Raw genomic sequence first — 19,414 nt, 5'->3', positions numbered from 1 at the left:
ATTTTCACAGTTCCTAGGGGAGGTAAGTATTTGTTAGTTTTACCAGGTAAGTAAGACACTTACAGGGTTCAGTTCTTGGTCCAAGGTAGCCCACCGTTGGGGGTTCAGAGCAACCCCAAAGTCACCACACCAGCAGCTCAGGGCCGGTCAGGTGCAGAGTTCAAAGTGGTGCCCAAAACACCTAGGCTAGAATGGAGAGAAGGGGGTGCCCCGGTTCCGGTCTGCTTGCAGGTAAGTACCCGCGTCTTCGGAGGGCAGACCAGGGGGGTTTTGTAGGGCACCGGGGGGGACACAAGTCCACACAGAAATTTCACCCTCAGCGGCGCGGGGGCGGCCGGGTGCAGTGTAGAAACAAGCGTCGGGTTCGCAATGTTAGTCTATGAGAGATCTCGGGATCTCTTCAGCGCTGCAGGCAGGCAAGGGGGGGGTTCCTCGGGGAAACCTCCACTTGGGCAAGGGAGAGGGACTCCTGGGGGTCGCTTCTCCAGTGAAAGTCCGGTCCTTCAGGTCCTGGGGGCTGCGGGTGCAGGGTCTCTCCCAGGCGTCGGGACTTTAGATTCAAAGAGTCGCGGTCAGGGGAAGCCTCGGGATTCCCTCTGCAGGCGGCGCTGTGGGGGCTCAGGGGGGACAGGTTTTGGTACTCACAGTATCAGAGTAGTCCTGGGGTCCCTCCTGAGGGGTTGGATCGCCACCAGCCGAGTCGGGGTCGCCGGGTGCAGTGTTGCAAGTCTCACGCTTCTTGCGGGGAGCTTGCAGAGTTCTTTAAAGCTGCTGGAAACAAAGTTGCAGCTTTTCTTGGAGCAGGTCCGCTGTCCTCGGGAGTTTCTTGTCTTTTCGAAGCAGGGGCAGTCCTCAGAGGATGTCGAGGTCGCTGGTCCCTTTGGAAGGCGTCGCTGGAGCAGGATCTTTGGAAGGCAGGAGACAGGCCGGTGAGTTTCTGGAGCCAAGGCAGTTGTCGTCTTCTGGTCTTCCGCTGCAGGGGTTTCAGCTAGGCAGTCCTTCTTCTTGTAGTTGCAGGAATCTAATTTTCTAGGGTTCAGGGTAGCCCTTAAATACTAAATTTAAGGGCGTGTTTTAGGTCTGGGGGGTTAGTAGCCAATGGCTACTAGCCCTGAGGGTGGGTACACCCTCTTTGTGCCTCCTCCCAAGGGGAGGGGGTCACAATCCTAACCCTATTGGGGGAATCCTCCATCTGCAAGATGGAGGATTTCTAAAAGTTAGAGTCACCTCAGCTCAGGACACCTTAGGGGCTGTCCTGACTGGCCAGTGACTCCTCCTTGTTATTCTCATTATTTTCTCCGGCCTTGCCGCCAAAAGTGGGGCCTGGCCGGAGGGGGCGGGCAACTCCACTAGCTGGAGTGTCCTGCTGGGTTGGCACAAAGGAGGTGAGCCTTTGAGGCTCACCGCCAGGTGTGACAATTCCTGCCTGGGAGAGGTGTTAGCATCTCCACCCAGTGCAGGCTTTGTTACTGGCCTCAGAGTGACAAAGGCACTCTCCCCATGGGGCCAGCAACATGTCTCGGTTTGTGGCAGGCTGCTAAAACTAGTCAGCCTACACAGATAGTCGGTTAAGTTTCAGGGGGCACCTCTAAGGTGCCCTCTGTGGTGTATTTTACAATAAAATGTACACTGGCATCAGTGTGCATTTATTGTGCTGAGAAGTTTGATACCAAACTTCCCAGTTTTCAGTGTAGCCATTATGGTGCTGTGGAGTTCGTGTTTGACAGACTCCCAGACCATATACTCTTATGGCTACCCTGCACTTACAATGTCTAAGGTTTTATTTAGACACTGTAGGGGTATCATGCTCATGCACTGGTACCCTCACCTATGGTATAGTGCACCCTGCCTTAGGGCTGTAAGGCCTGCTAGAGGGGTGTCTTACCTATACTGCATAGGCAGTGAGAGGCTGGCATGGCACCCTGAGGGGAGTGCCATGTCGACTTACTCGTTTTGTCCTCACTAGCACACACAAGCTGGCAAGCAGTGTGTCTGTGCTGAGTGAGAGGTCTCCAGGGTGGCATAAGACATGCTGCAGCCCTTAGAGACCTTCCTTGGCATCAGGGCCCTTGGTACTTGAAGTACCAGTTACAAGGGACTTATCTGGATGCCAGGGTCTGCCAATTGTGGATACAAAAGTACAGGTTAGGGAAAGAACACTGGTGCTGGGGCCTGGTTAGCAGGCCTCAGCACACTTTCAATTGTAAACATAGCATCAGCAAAGGCAAAAAGTCAGGGGGCAACCATGCCAAGGAGGCATTTCCTTACACATGATCATGGGGCTCTCAGAAAAGCTCAAAAGGAGATGGGATGTCCTCTTGCCATGTCTGCTTTTCGCTTACAGAGAGGTGCCACAGAAGGGAGTAGGATTCTCACCCTTTGAACTTCTGTTTGGTCATCCTGTAAGGGGACCACTTGCTCTTGTTAAAGAAGGCTGGGAGAGACCTCTCCATGAGCCAAAACAAGACATAGTGGACTATGTACTTGGCCTTCGCTCTAGAATGGCAGAGTACATGGAAAAGGCAACCAAAAACCTTGAGGCCAGCCAACAGCTCCAGAAGTTTTGGTATGACCAAAAGGCTGCACTGGTTGAGTTCCAACCAGGGCAGAAAGTCTGGGTTCTGGAGCCTGTGGCTCCCAGGGCACTCCAGGACAAATGGAGTGGCCCTTACCCAGTACTAGAAAGGAAGAGTCAGGTCACCTACTTGGTGGACCTGGGCACAAGCAGGAGCCCCAAGAGGGTGATCCATGTGAACCGCCTTAAGCTCTTCCATGACAGGGCTGATGTGAATCTGTTGATGGTAACAGATGAGGATCAGGAGGCAGAGAGTGAACCTCTCCCTGATCTTCTGTCATCAGACCCAAAAGATGGCACAGTAGATGGAGTGATCTACTCAGACACCCTCTCTGGCCAACAGCAAGCTGATTGTAGGAGAGTCCTACAACAGTTTCCTGAACTCTTCTCCTTAACCCCTGGTCAGACACACCTGTGTACCCATGATGTGGACACAGGAGACAGCATGCCTGTCAAAAACAAAATCTTTAGACAGTCTGACCATGTTAAGGAAAGCATCAAGGTGGAAGTCCACAAGATGCTGGAATTGGGAGTAATTGAGCGCTCTGACAGCCCCTGGGCTAGCCCAGTGGTCTTAGTCCCCAAACCTCACACCAAAGATGGAAAGAAAGAGATGAGGTTTTGTGTGGACTACAGAGGGCTCAATTCTGTCACCAAGACAGATGCTCATCCAATTCCAAGAGCTGATGAGCTCATAGACCAATTAGGTGCTGCCAAATTCTTAAGTACCTTTGACTTGACAGCAGGGTACTGGCAAATAAAAATGGCACCTGGAGCAAAAGAGAAAACAGCATTCTCCACACCTGATGGGCATTACCAGTTTACTGTTATGCCCTTTGGTTTAAAGAATGCCCCTGCCACCTTCCAAAGGTTGGTGAATCAAGTCCTTGCTGGCTTGGAGTCCTTTAGCACAGCTTATCTTGATGATATTGCTGTCTTTAGCTCCACCTGGCAGGATCACCTGGTCCACCTGAAGAAGGTTTTGAAGGCCCTGCAATCTGCAGGCCTCTCTATCAAGGCATCCAAATGCCAGATAGGGCAGGGAACTGTGGTTTACTTGGGCCACCTTGTAGGTGGAGGCCAAGTTCAGCCACTCCAACCCAAGATCCAGACTATTCTGGACTGGGTAGCTCCAAAAACCCAGACTCAAGTCAGGGCATTCCTTGGCTTGACTGGGTATTACAGGAGGTTTGTGAAGGGATATGGATCCATTGTGACAGCCCTCACTGAACTCACCTCCAAGAAAATGCCCAAGAAAGTGAACTGGACTGTGGAATGCCAACAGGCCTTTGACACCCTGAAACAAGCAATGTGCTCAGCACCAGTTCTAAAAGCTCCAGATTATTCTAAGCAGTTCATTGTGCAGACTGATGCATCTGAACATGGGATAGGGGCAGTTTTGTCCCAAACAAATGATGATGGCCTTGACCAGCCTGTTGCTTTCATTAGCAGGAGGTTACTCCCCAGGGAGCAGCGTTGGAGTGCCATTGAGAGGGAGGCCTTTGCTGTGGTTTGGTCCCTGAAGAAGCTGAGACCATACCTCTTTGGGACTCACTTCCTAGTTCAAACTGACCACAGACCTCTCAAATGGCTGATGCAAATGAAAGGTGAAAATCCTAAACTGTTGAGGTGGTCCATCTCCCTACAGGGAATGGACTTTATAGTGGAACACAGACCTGGGACTGCCCATGCCAATGCAGATGGCCTTTCCAGGTTCTTCCACTTAGAAAATGAAGACTCTCTTGGGAAAGGTTAGTCTCATCCTCTTTCGTTTGGGGGGGGGTTGTGTAAGGAAATGCCTCCTTGGCATGGTTGCCCCCTGACTTTTTGCCTTTGCTGATGCTATGTTTACAATTGAAAGTGTGCTGAGGCCTGCTAACCAGGCCCCAGCACCAGTGTTCTTTCCCTAACCTGTACTTTTGTATCCACAATTGGCAGACCCTGGCATCCAGATAAGTCCCTTGTAACTGGTACTTCTAGTACCAAGGGCCCTGATGCCAAGGAAGGTCTCTAAGGGCTGCAGCATGTCTTATGCCACCCTGGAGACCTCTCACTCAGCACAGACACACTGCTTGCCAGCTTGTGTGTGCTAGTGAGGACAAAACGAGTAAGTCGACATGGCACTCCCCTCAGGGTGCCATGCCAGCCTCTCACTGCCTATGCAGTATAGGTAAGACACCCCTCTAGCAGGCCTTACAGCCCTAAGGCAGGGTGCACTATACCATAGGTGAGGGTACCAGTGCATGAGCATGGTACCCCTACAGTGTCTAAACAAAACCTTAGACATTGTAAGTGCAGGGTAGCCATAAGAGTATATGGTCTGGGAGTCTGTCAAACACGAACTCCACAGCACCATAATGGCTACACTGAAAACTGGGAAGTTTGGTATCAAACTTCTCAGCACAATAAATGCACACTGATGCCAGTGTACATTTTATTGTAAAATACACCACAGAGGGCACCTTAGAGGTGCCCCCTGAAACTTAACCGACTGTCTGTGTAGGCTGACTAGTTCCAGCAGCCTGCCACACCAGAGACATGTTGCTGGCCCCATGGGGAGAGTGCCTTTGTCACTCTGAGGCCAGTAACAAAACCTGCACTGGGTGGAGATGCTAACACCTCCCCCAGGCAGGAGCTGTGACACCTGGCGGTGAGCCTCAAAGGCTCACCCCTTTGTCACAGCCCAGCAGGGCACTCCAGCTTAGTGGAGTTGCCCGCCCCCTCCGGCCACGGCCCCCACTTTTGGCGGCAAGGCTGGAGGGAACAAAGAAAGCAACAAGGAGGAGTCACTGACCAGTCAGGACAGCCCCTAAGGTGTCCTGAGCTGAAGTGACTCTAACTTTTAGAAATCCTCCATCTTGCAGATGGAGGATTCCCCCAATAGGGTTAGGATTGTGACCCCCTCCCCTTGGGAGGAGGCACAAAAAGGGTGTACCCACCCTCAGGGCTAGTAGCCATTGGCTACTAACCCCCCAGACCTAAATACGCCCTTAAATTTAGTATTTAAGGGCTACCCTGAACCCTAGAAAATTAGATTCCTGCAACTACAAGAAGAAGGACTGCCTAGCTGAAAACCCCTGCAGAGGAAGACCAGAAGACGACAACTGCCTTGGCTCCAGAAACTCACCGGCCTGTCTCCTGCCTTCCAAAGATCCTGCTCCAGCGACGCCTTCCAAAGGGACCAGCGACCTCGACATCCTCTGAGGACTGCCCCTGCTTCGAAAAGACCAGAAACTCCCGAGGACAGCGGACCTGCTCCAAGAAAAGCTGCAACTTTGTTTCCAGCAGCTTTAAAGAACCCTGCAAGCTCCCCGCAAGAAGCGTGAGACTTGCAACACTGCACCCGGCGACCCCGACTCGGCTGGTGGCGATCCAACACCTCAGGAGGGACCCCAGGACTACTCTAAGACTGTGAGTACAAAAACCTGTCCCCCCTGAGCCCCCACAGCGCCGCCTGCAGAGGGAATCCCGAGGCTTCCCCTGACCGCGACTCTTTGAATCCTAAGTCCCGACACCTGGGAGAGACCCTGCACCCGCAGCCCCCAGGACCTGAAGGACCGGACTTTCACTGGAGGAGTGACCCCCAGGAGTCCCTCTCCCTTGACCAAGTGGAGGTTTCCCCGAGGAACCCCCCCCTTGCCTGCCTGCAGCGCTGAAGAGATCCCTAGATCTCCCATTGACTTCCATTACCAACCCGACGCTTGGTTCTACACTGCACCCGGCCGCCCCCGCGCTGCTGAGGGTGAAATTTCTGTGTGGGCTTGTGTGTGTCCCGGTGCCCTACAAAACCCCCCTGGTCTGCCCTCCGAAGACGCGGGTACTTACCTGCAAGCAGACCGGAACCGGGGCACCCCCTTCTCTCCATTCTAGCCTATGTGTTTTGGGCACCACTTTGAACTCTGCACCTGACCGGCCCTGAGCTGCTGGTGTGGTGACTTTGGGGTTGCTCTGAACCCCCAACGGTGGGCTACCTTGGACCAAGAACTAAGCCCTGTAAGTGTCTTACTTACCTGGTTAACCTAACAAATACTTACCTCCCCTAGGAACTGTGAAAATTGCACTGTGTCCACTTTTAAAACAGCTATTTGTGAATAACTTGAAAAGTATACATGCAATTTTGATGATTTGAAGTTCCTAAAGTACTTACCTGCAATACCTTTCGAATGAGATATTACATGTAGAATTTGAACCTGTGGTTCTTAAAATAAACTAAGAAAAGATATTTTTCTATATAAAAACCTATTGGCTGGATTTGTCTCTGAGTGTGTGTACCTCATTTATTGTCTATGTGTATGTACAACAAATGCTTAACACTACTCCTTGGATAAGCCTACTGCTCGACCACACTACCACAAAATAGAGCATTAGTATTATCTATTTTTACCACTATTTTACCTCTAAGGGGAACCCTTGGACTCTGTGCATGCTATTCCTTACTTTGAAATAGCACATACAGAGCCAACTTCCTACAACGAATTTCTTTCTTTATTAAAGAGACTTTGTATTGAGGAAGCTGGAGAATCGACTCGGTAGTGTTGACGAGGAACCCCAGAAACTCGAGAGTTTGTGAAGGAACTAGGGCTGACTTCTCGAGATTTATAAGGAAGCCCAGACGAGAAAGAAGGTCTTGACATATTTTTTGCTGAGTTACCAGGGAAGACTTGTCCTGAGCCATAATTAGGAAGTCGTCGAGGTAGACGATCAGTCTTATCCCCTGAGCCCTGAGGAAGGCTACCACGGGTTTGAGTATCTTGGTGAAACACCAAGGGGTGGAAGAAAGACCGAAGGGAAGCATTTTGAATCGAAAGAAAGTATTTTCCCACTGGAATTGAAGAAATTTTCTGAAAGAGGGCTGTACCGGCACTGAGAGATAGGCATCTTGAAGATCTATGCGAACTAACTAGTCGTTGTGAAGGAGGAGATCCCTGAGATGGAGTATAGTTTCCATCTTGAAATGATGATAAACCACGAAGTTGTTGAACTCCTTTAGGTTTATGACAGGGCGATGTTTTTTGTTCTTTTTCTGAACCAGAAAGATATTGCTGAGAAACCCGGAAGGGTCGGGCACCACTTCCTCTATAGCTTGCTTTGATAGTAAAGCCTGTATCTCGTCCTGAATGAGGCGAGATTGTTTGCGAGAAAAAAGGAGAGGACGAGGAAGAAAGGGCTGACAAGGGGTCTGATAGAGATCTATGCAATAGCCTTGGACGGTCTGAATTAACCAAGGATCGGAAGTTATTGACAACCAAATGTTTAAACACAAAGCTAGTCTGCCTCCTACCGGAGGAAGGCCAGAACTGAAACTCCTTTTTTAGGGTCTTTCCCAAATTTTGCATATTGGGGCCAATGGCGGGGGTGTCTGTAATCTTACAAGGAAGGGAGGGTCTGGGACATTCAGATTTTAATTTATTTCTGGATGACTTGTCCAGGGGATGGCGGAGATAGAAGGAAACATAATCCGAAACATGGTCAGAGGGAAACCACTCAGAGGAATTGGGATGATGGATGGAAGTAGGGTCAAACATGGGGTCACCATCAGGGTCCACCAGATCCTTGGGCACTAAGTGAAGGGAAGACTCATGAGGAGAAATTTTACGCCTTTTCTCCAGTGGCCCATCATAAAAATCATCATTTAGTGTGTCCTGTAAGACATCGTCCCCATCACTGTCTGTGTCCCGTAAATGAAGAATATTAAGGAGGGAGGAGGGGAGCCCCGAGGAATTCGCCTCTCGGGTTGGAGGCCCAAATTTATTAGAAACGCCTTTTGAAATCTCATGAGAATGAGACACACGTTTCTTACCTCTCAAAAGAGGATCCGTCCTAGGTGCGTGAAGCATTTTAGAAATAAAGGCTTCCAAATTTTTGGAAATGTCCAACATAGACACTGAAACAGCGTGTTGGACTGAATCCTTAATAAAGGATTTCAAATTATCCTTAATGGATTGGGTTTGGTCTTCCTCTTACATAATGGGGGGGAAAAAAGGGTAGTATTCGAGAGAAAAAATTGTTAAAATCGATAAAGTGGTGAAGAAACAGGTAATAATCCTATTAAACCAAAGAAAATCAATCAAGAAGGGGTTAAAAAGCTGGTATTGTAAAGGGGGAGTGACTGCCTGGAGAGGCTGGCTGGGGGGGTGAGAATGGCGTGCCACTAACCTGAGGGTAAACACGCTTGGAATACAACCAAGGGTGTAATGAAGCTGAAGGAAATTCTTCCTTAAACGTTTGTTTAAAGAAAGCAGTTATGCGTGTGAAGGGAAACACGCTGTGAAGCCGCTTAATGAGGCGGAAAGGAATCGGGAAGAACGCTCGATAAAAGCAGTCGAGCGTGACAGAATTCAAAGCACATGCTGCCAAGCGTGTTAAAAGAATGCCAGGAATGCCTTTGACTGAGGCGCAGCTGTTAGAACGTTAAATAGAACGTTCTGCCAGCCAGCCTGATAGCGCGAAACAGCACAAATGAAGCGCGCAAACAAGTAACAACAAATAACAATCTAAGTAATACGGCAATAAATGTTAGAAATACATAAATAAACAATATAATAAAATAGGAAATATAAATGCGAGCAGAGTACTTATCTTGACTGCGAGCAGCAAGAAAAGAGGGCTTGGTGCTCTCAGTCAAGATAGTTATTATGGGGCTTGTTGTGTGATTGGTTGGCCCCATTATGATGCAGTTTTGTAGTTTATTTCCCAGGGATTCTGGGATTTGTAGTTCTTGGCTGCTGTTTGAAATAAAGCATGAAAAGAAAAGCATAATACGAGCCTCCTGTCTTGTAATAAAATTAACTTATACATGTTATAGGGAATATATTTCAAAGGCAACAACACTACATTAATGTATATATGTATAATTGAGAGTAAATCTACATTCTCCTCATTGTTAAAGATGCACACAAATATAAACACACAAAAACTCCAATAATAGTATGGTATTAAATTCATGTTTGTTGAACCTGGCCCTTTTTGCGGGTTTAGCCCCACACTTTTAGCAACTCCTGGGCCTGCAGCACTGATTGTGCCACCCACATGAGTAGCCCTGTAAACATGTCTCAGACCTGCAATTGCAGTGTCTGTGTGTGCAGTTTTAGCTGCCATTTCGACCTGGCAAGTGCACCCATTTGCCAGGTCCAAATCTTCCCTTTTACTACATGTAAGTCACCCTTAAGGTAGTCCCAAGGCAGTCCCATGGGCATGTGCAGTGTATTTAAAAGGTAGGACATGTACTGGTGTGTTTAACATGTTCTGATAGTGAAATACTGCTCAATTCGTTTTTCACTATTGCAAGACCTATCTCTCCCATAGGTTAGCGTGAAGATTGCCTTGAAATATCGGTCAATTTCCCATTGGGAGCAGATAGAGATGTGAAGTTTGGGGTCTCTGAACTCATAGTTTAAAAATACATCTTTTGGTGAAGTTGTTTTTTAAATTGTAAGTTTGAAAAGGCCACTTTTAGAAAGTGGGCCTTTTCTTGCTTAACCATTCTGTGCCTCTGTCTGGCTGTGAATGTCAGGATGACAGTTGGGCTGTTTGTGAATTCACTCTAGACCGTCACACAAAGGGAGCTGAGGTGGGCCCGCATATCCTGATGGATCATTCTGAGCTAGTGTGGTGGGAGGAGCTGAACTTTCACCTGAATAGGGCTGTGCCTGTCCTTACACAAAGCAGTCTCCAACCACCTGGAGTGAGTCTGGGGCCAGGGCAGGAAAGGCAGGGTTGTGTGCACTAAAAAGACTTTCCTTTAAAGTTTGTCTGCTTCAAAGGCAGAAATGAGTCTAACTATTGAACCTCTGAAACTACAGCTTCATAACCCTTCTGGACTGAGGACATTCTGCCAGGAAGAAGAGCTAAATGCTGTAGGAGGACTGCCACTCTGTCTGTTGCTTTGCTCTGCTAGCCTGCTGCTTGCTGCTTCTGTACTAGGAGTGAAAGAACTGGACTTGGCTTTCTACACCCTGCTTCCAAATGTTCTACAAGGGCTTGGACTACGCTTGCCTCCTGTAGAAGTCTCAGGACATCAAAAACTTCATCTGCCAGCACTTGGGCATTCTTGCTGAGAGTCCTGACTTGCCAAGTGGTGCTGAGTCCAGTCCCTGGGCCAATGGGAATGAGTTCTGGTGTAACCAAGAAGAAATTAAGTACCTCGACTCCAGGGCGACTTTGGAACCGGCACAGTTGTACGATTCCGTGCTTGCTGCCTGCACCAGAGCTGTGGCCTCGCTGAGCGCAAAGATCATGACAACACGCATGTGTGATGCGCTGTAGGGCCTCTGAAGTCCTGTCACAGCCTGAGTTCTGAGTGCCGTGTCCCCGACGTCTGGGACACCTGACTCTGACGCATCACCTGGGGCCCCGTGGTGTGATTGCGACACTGTGAAGTCGACACCTTGCATCTTGACCTGCTGGATTCATCAACCCCACAGGATTGTAAGGAACTGACGTCTTGCTACAGACACCGCATCACCTCCCATGCAACAGTAAGGAACCAACCCCTCACTTCCCTTGCCTAGCAGTAGGGAACCCGTGCCTCACCTCCCTGGTAGCAGTAAGGCACCGACGGCGTACTGGCTTCAGCGATGCCTCACCTCCCCTTTTCCATGCAACGTCTTTGTTTCCTTGTTTTCCAAAGGTACTGTACCTGGGATCTGTGCGACTCCGTGACTGCCCCTCACTCTCTTGCGAGTGGCGTTGCACTGTTGGGAATGACTGTCAAAGACATTGTGATAGCTCCACTTGAGGCTATTGTGTTTCTAAGCGTTTTACTGAAATGTAATCTTTAAAATTTTTTATCTTTGCTTGTGAATGTTGGGTTTTTGTCGTTTTAGTCTTGTTTTACTCAGATAAATATTGGCTATTTTTCTAAACTGGTGGGGAGTACTTTTGTGGTGTTATCATTGTGTTATTGTGTGTGTGTGTGTGTACAAATACTTTACACATTGCCTGTGAGATAAGCCTAACTGCTTGTGCCAAGCTACCAAGGGGGTGGGCAGGGGTTACCTTAACTTTGTGACTCCCTTACCCTGTCTAGAGTGAGGGTTCCTACTTGGACAGGGTGCAAATCACTGCCAACTAAAGACCATATTTCTAACAATATTGATTTAATATTTCAAGCATTATATATGGTTTATTTTTTAATCTGAACTTCAGGTACCCCTGTTCGGTAGTCTTTATAGAAACTGCAGTCACCCTAAATCTTACACTCTTTTAATTTGAACAAGAAAGGAGACCTTCGTTTCCCCTCCTCATCTGTAATTTTTTTAATTTGCTAATGGAATCTAAATTTTGCTAAGCAGCCAACATAGATCTTCAACACTTCTTTGCCGGCAACTCGTACTAAAATTTAAGGTGGAAAAGTGTGCAAACCTTGGATCCATTTTATCTATCAATATTCAAACCCTCTTCAGATTTCATTTCAACATCGGTGTGTTTTACTTTTGTGGTTCCCCACCACTGGTACACAATACCTTATGCCTGAACTTTAACGAAGAAAAGAGGACATTCTCCAGTTCCATTTATTCAGATGAAGTCCTTGGAGCAATCGTATCAAATAGATTATAAAAGCCCTGTCTTATAGTCACCATTTCTTGGCAATGGCTTTACCATTTAAACAATTCAAAAAAACATTTAATGGTTGAGGTTGTTTTTCAATAAAATATTTCGCGACCATGTAGTGATGATCCTTGGCCCTTCTAATAAATGTGTACTCATTTCTCTATAATTTTGCCTTGGAAACTGTCTGGCCCACTTACAGCAGCCCTTTTGGAGCTCCTTGTTAGCTTAAATGACCCCTTGTGTGTGTAGTTCTTTTTATAGATTCCCTCAATTTTATGTAAGGCATTTTCATTTTTAGGTTTCGCCTCTGGTAACCATTGTCCTTCTACTGGTCTCTCCTTTCTGAAGGTACTTTTCTTACATTTAGGTTCAGGCAATCTGCCCTGACAGTGCCTGCACCCCTAAAGGGTCGGTGTCTGCACCCATCCCAGCTTCGCCACATACACATATCTGTCCTTGAACACGGTCCACCACCATTGCGCGTCAGTTACTTGTTTTATTTAGATTCAAGGCATTGGGTGAGAGTGCATATGTTTGAAGGCGGCCACCCATCTGGGTCGTTGCTTGCACTCAATTCGTCACTGCCTGCACCTGTACCCTCCTCGCCACACAATGGTGCGCGCAGCCTCCTGGTGTCGTCGTTTGTTGCAGCCCCCTCCCTTCCACGTTCTTGGTTTTTGTTGATGCCATTCATCCCAATACACCTGTTCTACGTCCCTCCGGCATCGATATTTGTTGCCCGTATCTCCCACCTGAAAAAAAGGGCTGTGGCACTTTTCTCCTTCATTTTTACCCATGTTGCAGAGAAGCCATGCTGATGTGCAACATGGCTAAACACTGTCAAATCTAAGCCAAGAAGGGGGGGAGGGACCAGGAGATTGGCGGTCCAGTGTACAGTCTCCCAGTATTGATAATCATAAAAAATAAAAGGGGTACACTGTTCCAAATCAAAAAACAAATCTAGAGGGCCAATTCCTACAAGAGCGCGAACCCTCAAGCATCACAATGGATGACTGGCTTCATCATCGGGAACGCTCCTCGTCTGGCCGGTGCTGCAATGCCTGACGGGCTCCCAAGCGGGGGCTCTTAACCGTAATGCTCCTATAGTGTCTCAATAGTCACTCATTTAGACAAGGTGCCTATGACTATTGATTTGGAATAGTGTACCCCTTTTTTTTAATTTATTTTTTAATGATAAACATTGTCAAAGCCAATAGCTTTTGTATGTGAGAGCTAATGGCTTTGCCAATGCTTGTTCAATAGCTGCAGTGGAGGAGCGAGGCTGCAGTGGTGGCTACTCTTCCCCTGGGCTGGTTATTCATTGGTTTGTGCTCTGGAGTTGCCTGCTGCACCCCTCCCCCATTACAGATCTGACCTGCGATCTCTGGCTCTGTAGAGGTGATGTATATCTGAGCTTCTGCCAGATGGTGCTAGCAAGTGCTGTGGGAACTTTGTGCAAGGGATCCGAGAGCTTTCCCGACCTGTATGTATATATCATGGTAGCTGTGGTGTGGTGTGTGTGCGGGGAACCAAAGAGTTTATTTAAGGGGTGTGCAAATAACTGTAGAGCTATCCTAGCTGTGTGCACAGGACCTGAGAGCTGCACCGAGCTGTGCGTGTACAGCGGTAGTGAAACGAAACTCAAGGGTGCTCCCTGCAAAATACATGGTGGGAGCCCCACGCTCTGGACCTAGTCAGCCCCACTGAGCCAGGGGCCCGTGTGCAGTGCTGAAGCTCCCCCCCCTGGAACCCCAGCACCACAGAGGCTGGAGGGGATTTTATTACGTCACTAGTGTACAGACCCGAGAGCTGCACTGAGTGCTGTATGCACATAACAGGAGAGAAGTACTAACCTGTGGACAGATGGGACCAAAGAGCTGTGCTGAACTATGTGCACACTCTGAGAGCTACACCAAGCTGTTTGTACGTAACATGTGATCTGTGCATAAACATAGCCAGAGAGTTCCTCTAATCCGTGTGCACATAAAGGGAGAACTGCACTGAGCTTCGGGTGCACATAATCAGAGGTATGCTCTGAAATGTGGGTGTGTTGGACCCAAGAGACACACTAAGCTGAGTGCTCATACCATGTGAGCTGCTCTGACCAGTCTTTGCACATAAGCAGAGACCACACAGAACAGTGGTCACATAAACCATAAAATGCACTGAACTGGGTGAGCGCATAATCCAAGAACTGCCCTGAGTTTGTTGCGCATAATCTGGGAGCCGTGTGCGTGCGGCCTAAGAGATGCACAGTTTTGTGCGTACACCACAAGAGCTGCAGTACTCCATGTGTGACATGCTCACAGACTGCGGATTGCATGGAGCTGTGTGAAAACCCAGGTGGCACAGGAACCTCCAAACATCTTTGTGACTGTTCTCAGGTGTGTAACTAGCCTGACCGCTGCATGAGCTGCTCTCACTAGTTTACACACATTTATGGCTCTGGGTGCTATTTATATCAGAATATTGAGCCAGATATCCACAGATGATGTCCCCAGCATCGTATTTGGGAATGCAAGCAAAGCTGTTGCTAGATGTGTACACAACGTGAGAGGTGTTGGGTGTGCCTCAACTACGTGGACAATTGGAGCACTGCCGGAGTACAACCCAGATTAGGGACTAAGAAGTGTCCTCAATGACATACGGCCTAAGGGCAGTGCTTAATTTGTGCTTATTGTTTCCGGTGCTGAGCAGCTGCACTTACTTTTGAGGGCCGGCGCGTATTCTTCTGCCTCAAAATTTGCTGCGAGCAAAAGTCACATTTGGGAAAGACGGAGGAAGAGAAAAACGAAAAAGCGCTACAAAGGTAGAAAGCAGAAAGCTGCCAGAGTGAACTGAAGGGGCAGGGAGTGGCTGTAAATAGATTGAAGAGACCCGAGATTGCTTCAGAATTACGCTGCCTCAGTATTCTGTGCTGGCACATTTAAATTCAGTAGCCGCGTGTTTAAGAGGCGGGCTTTGGGCACCGGCACGTTTTTATTTACAAATTAAGCACTGCCTAAGGGGATGCAGGGGATGTACTCAGCCATGTGCAGAAAGCCTAGGGACCAAAGTTTGCACACAGCCTGGGGTGTACGAACTGCTGTCAGCTACGAACACAACATAAAAGCTGTATGAGCTGTTCTCTGATATGTATGCTACAGGCAAACCACAGGAGCTGCCCCCAGAGCCATCACTCAGACCGCAATTCTCTCCAATGTGTACACCACCCAGAGCTACATTTGGAGTCCCCACTTCTGCACAGAAACTGAGAGGTGCAGGTACTTCTATTTGCACTGTAGTCCAGGAGCCCTCTTGCAACAGAGAGCTGCAGCAGCGCAGCTTAGCTGCACACAACCGGAGAGCTGCAGAAGCTGCCTGCCCATCGCTCCGTGCTCAACTCGAGGAGTGCAGCAGCTGGCCTCAATAGCCTGCACCACCCGAAAGCAACAGGAGCTGCCCTCAGCTCATTAGTGCAGGATTTCCGCTTAGTAGTATGCACCATCTGGGGGATGTAGAACTGTTTCATGTTAACTGAAAGTATGTTGTTGTCAGGGCCAGTCTCTAAAAAAATAGCGGGGAATCTAGCATCAGAAGTATCCAATGATGTCACAGGAAGTGATGTCACAGACACTGACCTCGTAATCATATCAAATTCGTCACTTTAATGGCTGACAGTGTGCCTATTTTATGGTCAAAACCAAACTATAATAATAGCTGTATGCAATATGTGAATGTATATATATGTATGCAATGCTGGTATTCATATTTATACCATACGTGCATATTATAAAATACTACATAGCTGGCATAAATTAGGCCTTGACAAATTATTTTTCAAAATCTGTGCTCTCTTAAAGTTATAATTTCTATTTTGAACTCATCAAGCCTATCCATTTGTTGCAAAAAAAGTACTATATTGTGGCCAGCGCTGACTGCATCATAGCACTTTCAGCTGTGCTGCCAAGCTGCTGTACAACGTGACTAAACACATTAACAAAGCCAATAGATCTTGCATAGCCTAAACCTGTCGACTTTACCAATGCTTGTTTTATCATATGATATCTTCTTAAATAGAAACTAAGATTGTTGCATGTAGCTACAAATAACATAATTTCTGTTTTCACAGGTGAGATGATTGCAAATTCAGATTTATTATTTAAGATAAAAAGGGAAGAAAGTCTTTATCTTTCGGATTCTCAGGACCTGAGCGAAAATGAAAGCAAAGCCCATCATGGCGCAGGTCAGAAAGAAAGTATTTTTTGTTGGTATTTATCCCTTTGGTCTTTCTAACCACAGTTAATCCCGTATATGTTTGTTTTAATTAAAACTTTGCTAGTGTTTCTGTCTGATGTTTTCCTTTAGGCATTTCTCTTTCTGTTTTGTGAGCCCTTACTAAACACTGCATGGACTTTGGGGTGTCGAGTATTCTCCTTACAGCAAGCAGAAAATTAAAAACCACCCATCTGGGAGATATTCTGTCTTTTGTTACCCCTTACGTTTATGCCATTTTTAGGTTGAGCATGCAAGTGCTTTGACCTATTGTAAATATTGTGGGCTTTTAATCACGCCCATTACTTTCATTCGTTCCTGGGCATGCCTTTCAAAAATCACTTGATGTCATTGGTAATAACTTGATGTCATTGGTAAGTGCTTAAGTTTCTCCCCCTTTGGGGCTGTTTCTGTCAAGCCTTGCAGACTGCCCCTGTTACATGGATTATTGCACAAATGCCGATATACTTCAGCATATGTGAACTATTTTTTTTCTTTTGTAACTCCTACATGCACAGCACTAGTGAGTATTCGGTAAAGATTATGGGTATACACACATCTTCTGTGTACATTCACAGAACACTGCTAGTCAGAACGTGTGCAGGATTTTCACATGTACTTGAACTGTTGGTGTCACAGACTGCTTAAATTAAAGGCCCTGCAGGCTGCTTTTTGATTCTCAGAGATAATGATTAATGAGCAGTGCATTTTTCAGGTATGCAAAATGATAACACTGTCAGCGAGAGATGTATTTATAGCACGGTGAAGCACTACTGGCTGCTGGGGACAACTTCCAGGCTTCAGACTCTCACTTCTTGCAAGTATTATCACAGCACTAGAGTCCCTCACAGATGCTGCCTTGTTACCGGAGAAATAATCTCTTTTTTTCTAACAATACAAAGTTCCTGTTATTTCCAGACGTGGCCATTCAAAATAGTAATCCTCAGTGCTTTAAATGGAGAAAAATAAGTGCAGGTACTCAACCGACTGGCAATCGCACTATTGGTGGTGCCAAGCTTTTAATGACTTTTTTTGCTCATTCGTTCTCTTCTTATCGTTTTATAATCGTTTTATAATCAGATATGTTATTTCTGTCGACAGTCCTTATGCATTTCCCCTTGGCCGCTCCTTTATCTACCAGGTCTACATTTCCTTTACCTTTTTGGTATTTTACCCCTCTTTATATTTCTTTTCACTCTTTTCTTCCTCCTCTCCAATTTCCCTCATCTTTCTAAACTCTTTCTTCTTTTCCTTTCTCCCCTCTGTGCTTCGCTCTTTTTCCCTATTTCTCAGATGTTTTGTTCTTGTTTCCTCTCCTTCTCCTTGTCTCTATTCCCATCTTCCCTAACCCATCTATATGCCTGTCTTTCTTAACCCTTGTAACTTTTCTCCTACTTACCTTTCTCTAGTCCTCTTTTACTCCAGTCCCCTCCTGTTTGTCGTCCTTCACCTCAGACTATTTAGCCAGCTGCATATTTTCCTTTCTTTTCTTCTTGTTGCAAGTTTTCTCCTTCTCTGTTTATCTCTATCCTGCTAGTAATAACCTCAAAACTGCTATCCCCTCGTGTCCTTCTTCTCCTTCCTTCTTTCTTTTCCCTCCTCATGGTCACTTGTCTCCCTTTGAGCTCTCAGAAGATGGCATGCCTACACATGCGCCACAGGATAAGTACCGATAGGCCTGTTGATCCGAAAGACAATGAGGATGGGATAGAGTCAGTCTTATCATGTTGTCATGACTTGAGAGGTTCTGCCCCCAGCCCAGCAGACGTATTGTTTCACAGTCCTATAACTGTCGGGTTCTATTGATGTTTCTACCCGCTTTGGCTAATGAGAGAGGGGACTGAGTGCTGTGAATGGCATTTTTTACTTCCAGTTCATTACAATGGTTACTTACAAATTGCCCCTCAGTTGACACACAAAGTCAGACACATGGGCCGAGCTGGCCTATAGGGCAATGAGGAGGTGCCCAACGGGCTGATCTAACAGGCCAGTGTGCGGGCCAGTTTTGTGGTTGTTTGTGGGCCTGGTTTATGGTCTGCTGGGCTGTTTTCTAGGTCGAGCGTGCAGGTGCTTTGACCTTTTGTAAGTATTGTGGGTTTTTAACAAAGCCCATCTTACGCCCGTCACTTTAATTCGTTCCTTGGAGCGCTGGTCACATTGTTCACAGTTACCTAATCATAGTCATTTCTTGTGGCCCTCCTCTAAAAACACTTGAAATTGGTAAATGCTTTAGGTAAAACAGAAATCATCAAAGCAAAAGTGGCTCTTCCGGCACAGCAGGAGAGCCATTACTACAATATTCACTGCACTCGGGAAAATCGCCCCATAACGCTTTGCAGGTCATTACTTTTACAAAACATTTTTGCTCATAACTCAGCCTGTGGTGGTCCTAGGACAATGGGACTACCACCAAAATGTTCAGCATGGCATACACTTTCTGTCTAAGCCATCTCTCTCAAAGTCCCCACACTAGGGCCATTTTAAGCTCTCATGGCCAGAACTTTTGTTTTACAGCTGAGAGTAGTTAATGTTTTAAGGGCCATGTTTGTAATATTGTTGCAGTAGGCTTGTCAACCCTGAAAATGTGTAATGCACTATACCCTCTTGGGGCTTAATACCTGCATTACCTTTTACCATTTTCTTTATGCGTGGTTATGCTCTCTAGGAGCTAACTATATAGTTACATGACCATGTTTCTTGCAAATGCTATTTTCATTGTGGTGTCCTCCAGAGGCTGTTCTAAGCATTAACATCAGATCAACATATTAAAATATTTGTGGCACTGAAATGTGCCCCATAATGCTTTGCAGGACATTACTTTTACAAAACATTTTTGTGCATAACTTAACCCGTGGTGGTCCTGGGACAGTGGGACCACCTTCAAAACATTGACCACATTGTGCTCTTTCTGCCCACATCATCTCTGGGGATCCCAAAATAATAACCCCTCCCACCATGCATTTTCTTTAAGCTTACTCGAGAATAGAACTTTTGTTTTAAAGCTGGGAGAAGTTTTGTTTTAAAGGCCTTGTT

At 46.9% G+C, this 19,414-nt stretch overlaps 1 protein-coding gene across 4 annotated transcripts in view; it reads left to right on the top strand.

The window, feature by feature from the left end:
* The window catches only part of LOC138295848 (zinc finger protein 25-like), a 101,826-nt gene that overhangs the window by 21,719 nt on the left and 60,693 nt on the right, over nt 1–19,414 (top strand). For all 4 annotated transcript variants that reach the window (XM_069234427.1, XM_069234426.1, XM_069234428.1 and 1 more), the window contains exon 5: nt 16,239–16,352. In XM_069234427.1, the coding sequence (XP_069090528.1) occupies nt 16,239–16,352 (114 nt within the window). The remainder of the gene's footprint in view (nt 1–16,238; nt 16,353–19,414) is intronic.

This window comes from Pleurodeles waltl, chromosome 5 (assembly GCF_031143425.1).
Source record: "Pleurodeles waltl isolate 20211129_DDA chromosome 5, aPleWal1.hap1.20221129, whole genome shotgun sequence".
Classification (NCBI taxonomy): Eukaryota; Metazoa; Chordata; class Amphibia; order Caudata; family Salamandridae; genus Pleurodeles; species Pleurodeles waltl.
Note: the sequence above shows the minus strand (reverse complement) of the source record. Positions and strands in the feature narration are given on the sequence as shown.